Raw genomic sequence first — 7,002 nt, 5'->3', positions numbered from 1 at the left:
TGGTAAGTGGTTACACCAGCTACCAAACGGCTGTGTGCCAATCACGCTAGCGGGAGACTCTTACCAATTTAACACTCATTGGTAAAACAAGAGGGAATCACACACAGCGTACGTCGAGGAGACAAAGGATAGGCAGAGGGGCAGGTGAGGCAGGTGTCTCATCGCCCTTTTCTGCCTCCTCCCTCTCTAAGCTCTCCATGCCACGGGGATATTCACTCCCCGTTCTCACTTTCTGTCTCTTTTCAGCTTCCATCTCTTCCTCCTTCTCTCTTCTCTATTTTATTCCCTCTCTCTTTTCCCCCTAGTCTCTCTCACGCCGTCAGCCCACACTTCCATCCATCCAATCCATTCTCTGTCTTCCTCCTTTGATCCCTTTCGTTGAAACTCCCTTCCGTTTGCATTTCTCCACTCAACCTCATCTCGTCTCCTCCCCCCTCGTCTCCTTCTACCTTGTCTCCTCCCCCTTTCTCCCCTGCCTGATAGGTTGGTATCATCTCTGCCACCGCTGTTACGTTCCCACCTGCGAGCGACTAAAGCTGTGGATTTGGGGATGACAACTCTGTGTGTACGCTTGTGTGCGTGTGTATGTGGATGCGTGTGCGTGCGTTTTCGCTAAAAGGCGTCTGCGTGCAGTCTGTCTATTCAATAAGGCGGCTCTCACGGCCCAGCGTGGCGCGTTGCTGTGCGTTTGATGTGGTGTGTCTGTGAGCTAAAAAAGCGCTCTGCTCCTGGAGATAAGGCTTAACCCCAATCCTCTCCAGGCCCTCCGTCTCCCCACCTATCTCAGCCTCTTTTAATGCATTTTATTTACTTATCTTAGCATGTCCTTTTGGTGTTGACCCCAGTCGCCTTAGTCTCCCCAACTCTCTCCTTGTACATCTACCTCCCTCCCCTCCCCTCCCCTACCGACAAAGCCCAGAACCTAGACCAGGAACAGTGTTTTTCTCCTCTCCTCCTTGCCTCCTGTCATCTCCTCTACCTCCCCTATTCTCCTCTCTCCTCCTCTCCTTCCTCCTCCTCTCTCTTCTATATCCTTTCCCCACCTCTCCCCTCCAGTCCCCTCTTCTCCTCTCTCCTCTCCTCTCTCCTCCTTCATCCTCTTTCCACCCATCCTCATCCTCTTCTACTCCCCTCTGTTTCAAGGCAAATACTCCACCCCACCCTTTTTTGCTTTCCAGCCCCCCCCCCCTGCACCACGACCATAACTACCACCACCACCACCATTACCACCCACACATACTTTTGAAATGTTTGCATGGGTGCCTGAGTGCATGGATGTCACTCCAGCTAAGTGAACTGCCTAAGTACTGAGATGTGGCTGGCCCTTGCCCATGTATGGCATGGTAAACCGTGTCCTAATGTGCTCAGAGGCTGGCAGTGGGAACCGAGCATAACCAAAGCCATGATTGATCTGATGGAAATAAAATAAAGAGAAAATGAAATATTCAGCAGGTTTCTCATCAGAGAGTGTGATTCAGTGTGTGACTTCAGTGTGGTTCTCTGTCTCGAGCAACGGGAGAATGCCTTTACACTGTTACACTTTATCGCAGGGAGTTGCTAGCGAGATAAGTATTTTCTGCTGCACACCACAAGTGTTTGTGTGGCATCAGGCAGTCAACTTCTAATTTAGAAAACCTTCCAATCTGTAATTGTGTGGACGCTGAACGCCACATAATTGTTTGTATTTTCGGTGTGGGTCATTGAACCCAAATGAATAGCCATTCCACTGGAAACCGTTTTGTTTTTCCATTCTCACAGCTACTAATGCTGCTTTGTGTAAAAACAATCTTGATAGGCAATCTTTTAGACAATGCTAGATTTTGCTATAGCACAAGCATTATTCAGTTCCCGTGGCCAAACGTTTTCATTATTTCCCTTTAATTTGTTCCTCAGTTTGAGAAGTAGAAGAGAGATAATGTGAGGGATCATCCATTGAATGATTTGGATGTCTTGTGCGTGGACTGTGACTGTGTAACGTTGTCCTGTGTAGATGGCGTGCATGAGCTAAGTATGACATTTCTTATAGTGCCAAATAGGAAACCTCACACATTGAACCATGAACGTCCCCAAACGTGCATAAAACAAAGCAGCAGGGTTTATGGAAGTGAACTCAAACCATTAGAATAACGCTGCTTGTTGTCAAATGTAATTGATCCTTCTGATGACTCAAACCAGTACCAGGTGATCAGGTGATGTCATTTGTCAAGCTAGGCATATTGGGCGGTAGCATCTGGCTTGCATTGGAGTATAGAGGAAACAGATTAATTGCATTAGGAGCTGTCTTTAGAGCTGTGTTTGGGCAGCAGTAGGCCATGGAAGAGCATTTTGCTCCTTTGTGATGGGGGAGCTCTACGTTAACCCGCTGGCACCCCTAGAGCCAGGGGTGGTTAATACACTTTCTGTTCAAGTCCCTTTTCTCTCAAACTGGACTTCATCATTAAGGTCATTGAAGATTCTTCTTTTCTGTTTGCATATTTGTATACACTTCTTAATTCTAATATTGGTAGTATAATTATTATTATTATCATATGTGTTATTAGCATTAACTTTATTATCAGCATAATTATTACATTTATTTAGACTATTATCATTATTGTTATGATAATTCCCCAATAAGAATCTTTAACAGCTATGGCCACAGGTTTGGCTGGTGATTGTCTCCTTGCCTGAGGAATGAAGGATTTTCTATTGTTTACTCCATTCCCCTTCCATTAGAAATGATCTTGCTGGCGACCCTCCTGTTCATAGTCATTTACTGAACTGCCGCTCAACGCCCACACACACACACACACACACAACTACACACATATATACACAAACACACACACACACACATACACACACACACACACACACACATAAACACACACAAACTCGGGTTAATGTGGCCTGAAGCGTTCATTCTGAAGCCAACATTTGCAAACATTCGCAAGAAAGAAAATAAGATTAAACCAAAAATATTCAAACTCAAATATCTGGAAACGGGTTTGGCAGATCAGGACTCATGAAAGAACCAAGAATCCAAATCGTAAAACCAGACCTTGCCCCTCGTTTATAGAGCTGAAGCAACAGCAGTGGCTCGAAGGTGTGTCTCTGACAATCTCCAGACTGTTGTCTGTGTTGTCTACACAAACATCCTCCCAACACCCACTGATCCTTTGGGTCCTCCTCCAGCGCCCCACGTCCTCAGCAGATGCTAAAGCTTAAAGGCTGACTGATCAACCTTATTTTCTTTGCTTCGTTTTTTTTGTTTTTGTGGACAGACTCAACCAAAAAGGCTGATGCCTCCCTCCTCCCTGCCCATCTGGCAGGAAGTCCGGTACGGTAACAGGGCTGACTGGGGCTGATGGTGGGTGGTGGTGACAGGGGGGAGGGGGGGGGGGGGGGGGGGGTGATGCAATCACAGAATGAATGGATTTGGACCGCGGGGATGGAGAGGAGGGGGGGGGGGGGGGGGGGGGGTAGAGCATGAGGGAGATGAGCAGGAGGGAATAGAGGAGAGGAAGATGAGAGGAGAGAGGGGGAGAGAGAAGGGAGAGGAGAAGGAGAGAGGAGGGCAAGGAGAGGAGAGGGGAGTTAAGGAGAGCAGAGGAGAGAGGAGAGGAAGATGAGAGGAGAGAGGAAAAGAGAGGGGGGAGAGGAGAAGGGAGGGGGAAGAGGAGAAGAGAGGGGAGGAGAGAGAATGAGAGAGGAGGGGAAAGGAGAGAGAAAGGAGAAAGGCAGAAGAGAGGAGAGAAGAGGAGAAGAGAGGAGAGGAGTGGAGAGGAGAGGAAGGGAGAGGAGAGGAGATGAGAGGAGAGAAAAGGAGAGGAGAAGAGAAGAGAAGAGAGGAGTGGAGAGGAGAGGAGGGGAGAGGAGAGGAGATGAGAGGAGAGAAAAGGAGAGGAGAGGAGAAGGGAGGAGTGGAAAGGAGAGGAGGGGAGAGGAGAGGAGATGAGAGGCGAGAAAAGGAGAGGAGAGGAGAAGAGAAGGGGGGATTGGAGAGGAGAGGAGGGGAGAGGAGAGGAGATGAGAGGAGAGAAAAGGAGAGGAGAGGAGAGGGGAAAGCCACTCACCTAGATTCTGCTCCAGCTCCAGGTTCTGGGCCTGGCCTGGTACTATGAAGACAGTGAGCAGCAGCACAGCGAACCTCAGAGCCCTCATCCTGTGGGTGGAGGGGGAGGGGAGGAGGACATGGTTAGAGAGAGTCACTGCAGGAGGGAGGATCTGTTTACAATGTGAAATAGGAGGAGAACAAAACCTTCTGACGAATGGTCAGAGAGTGGGTCGGACAATAAGGGTTTGTGTAAATACGGGAGAATGCAAAAAAATGAAATGTAGGTTGAGATAGAGAGGGGGAGGCAGGCGCTCGGGGAATAGAGTGGCTAAACATTTGCACACTTTGAAATATCCTCATAAAAGCCTTGGGTGCATTGGTCCAACAAAAAAAGCCCTTCCCTCGCACACGCACACGGACACACAGACAGACACATACACACACACATACACACGCGTACACACATACACGGACACACAGTAATGTAACAATCTACAGACGCCCACGGAACAGCCCATAGGTCTCCGCCTCCATAGTGTCAAGTGAAGACGGGACAGACGATGGCTTTGTTAGAGCCAGTGTGAAATGAAGAGAGGAATGAGGATGAGGAGGGAGAAGGACAAGTAAGAGAGAAGAATGAGAGAGTCATGGCCCTGGCCTGGGAAATAGTTTGATCCCCTCACCCCCAACCATTATCTCGATATGTGATGTGATAGCACTTTTTCACTGAACACATTTAATTGTGTAATGTATTTCAAGTTTGGAGATTTAACCTCATTTTTTATATATATATATATATATATACATATTATTAATAATAAAACAATTATATTGTTTATATGTTATGTTGTGTCTTATTTTATTTTTGTGTTTTTTGGCAATGTTCCGCTTTACACGTAAAGAGAGAGAGAGAGAGAGAGAGAGAGAGAGAGAGAGAGAGAGAGAGAGAAGCAGTGTAGATCAACAGCTAGCAGCAAATTAGGATTTCTTAAGGCAAATGTTCTCAAGCTTAGCAATATATCTGATAGCTGTGTATGTTGTGTCTTATTTTACTTTTGTGTTTTTTGGCATTGTTCCGCTTTACACGTAAAGTGAGAGAGAGAGAGAGAGAGAGAGAGAGAGAGAGAGAGAGAGAGAGTGAGATATTGAGCACCAGCAATTGAGCACTAGAGAGAGAATAAACAAAGCAACAGAGAGACCAACATAAAGAGCAAGTGTACAATAGAGGAGGAGAAGAACGGAGGAGAGAAAAGAGAAGAGAAAAGAGTCGCATTCAGAAAGAGCGGAATGCACAGACACTGCAGACCGAGCGCTGCTGGAGAGAGAGAACCAAAGAATGGAAGAAAGAAGGAAGGGAGGAAGGACGGACGGACGGAAGGAAGGAAGGAAGGAAGGAAGGAAGGAAGGAAGAGGGAGACTGTTTGTGGTTTAAGTTTACCACAGGGGGAGCTTCTCTCTCTCTCTCTCTCTCTCTCTCTCTCCATCATTTTCTGCATCTGTTGCCTGAGCCTGTTGCCTTGTCACACATGATTTTCTCCCATGCCATGTCTTCAACTCCTCTCTACTAAATCACGCGCGCACACACAAACACACACACACACACACACACACACACACACACACACACACACACACACACACACACACACACAAACTACGAGGAGCCTTAAAACGGGGAGCCTAATATTGCGCATTTACCTGGCAATCGATGCACCGGTGCAAATGATAATTAAAATAGAATAATGTCGAGGCCCGATGGGAGTTCAAACGAGGAGACCAGTCTGTTCAACGTAACAGTTTCTCACAGTTATCACGACATATTGACGATGGCTTTGGAAACAATCGTTTGTTGAGGTTTGAACCCTAAATGAAGAGCATTTAGATCATTAACACAATGCACAGAGGCCCGCCCGCAGGTCTGTCCTCTATCTGGATTCGTTTAGGGTTTCAATCATCATTCGAGGTTTTTTGTTTGTAAAAAATAACTTTGAAAAGTAAGAAAATGCTCTGAATGCCCTGACTTTAAGGTTATATTATGTTTTAACGCCACTTAAAACCAAATATCTGTCGCATTACCCAACCTATAATATAAAGTTTGTGAATGAAATGAGATCAACATGTCCTAAGTGGCCATGTACCTTCATTAGTCTGGTCGAGGTAAAACAAAAATATCAAGCTCATAAGACGGCAATTCAATTAGATTTTTGAGTTTGATGCTCAAAAGTTTTCCTTAAATTGTTTATTTGTCTTATATTGCTTATAAAAAAAGGTATATTTGACCTTTTACTGTTGCTGTTACAAATATAATATATCAGACTAGAATAAACTATAGACTATTATATTCTAGAATATCACTTTATTCCCCCCTATAGGTGCTCTCTGTCTAAACTCTATGTGAAGCGACTGATCCTGTGTCCTTTACTGCAGGCTGAAGTGGAGGTGAGCGATGTGCGGGATGGAGGTGAGCGATGTGCGGGGTGGAGGTGAGCGATGCGCGGGGTGGTGGAAGTGAGTGATGTGCGGGTTGGACTCACGCTCCTCCACGCTATCAGCGCTCTGCTGGACGCTCAAAGAATGAATGGAATCGCACCCGGAGCCTACCTCTTAAATCATCAATGCAAAGCGTCCTGCGTCCCCAAATCTCACTCTCTCCTTCCTTGATACGATCCTTCTGTCGTTTACGTCCGTGAAATGTTTTCTTTCTTTATCTCTCTCTCTCTCTCTCTCCTTGTCTCTCCCACTATTTCGGGTGCGTTCCGGTCAGTCGTCCAGACAAGAGCCCTTGAGGTGGTGGGTGTTTCTTCCTCTCCTTCTGGATTCCCTCACCCCCTCCCTCCCCGTCCCAGCCCTCCACTCCGCACAGATTGCTCAGGGCGCAGCCGGGACGCCAGAGGGAGGGCGCAGGGGGACACGAGGGATACTTGAGTCACCGCAGGGCGCATCGAGCGTGCTCTGCTCCCCCTCGG

The 7,002-nt window shown here is 46.9% G+C and overlaps 1 protein-coding gene across 1 annotated transcript in view; it reads right to left on the bottom strand.

Annotated features, from left to right (window-relative positions):
• Positions 1-6,767, bottom strand: part of col14a1a (collagen, type XIV, alpha 1a) — a 104,578-nt gene extending 97,811 nt beyond the window's left edge. Inside the window, exons 1-2 of the mRNA XM_079758318.1 lie at positions 6,638-6,767; positions 4,056-4,144 (exon numbers count right to left, since the gene is read on the bottom strand). Coding sequence (XP_079614444.1) covers positions 4,056-4,143 — 88 coding nt within the window. The 5' untranslated portion in view covers position 4,144; positions 6,638-6,767. The remainder of the gene's footprint in view (positions 1-4,055; positions 4,145-6,637) is intronic.
• Positions 6,768-7,002: the final 235 nt, after the last annotated feature.

This window comes from Pollachius pollachius, assembly GCF_949987615.1.
Source record: "Pollachius pollachius genome assembly, chromosome: 1".
Taxonomy (NCBI): domain Eukaryota; kingdom Metazoa; phylum Chordata; class Actinopteri; order Gadiformes; family Gadidae; genus Pollachius; species Pollachius pollachius.
Note: the sequence above shows the minus strand (reverse complement) of the source record. Positions and strands in the feature narration are given on the sequence as shown.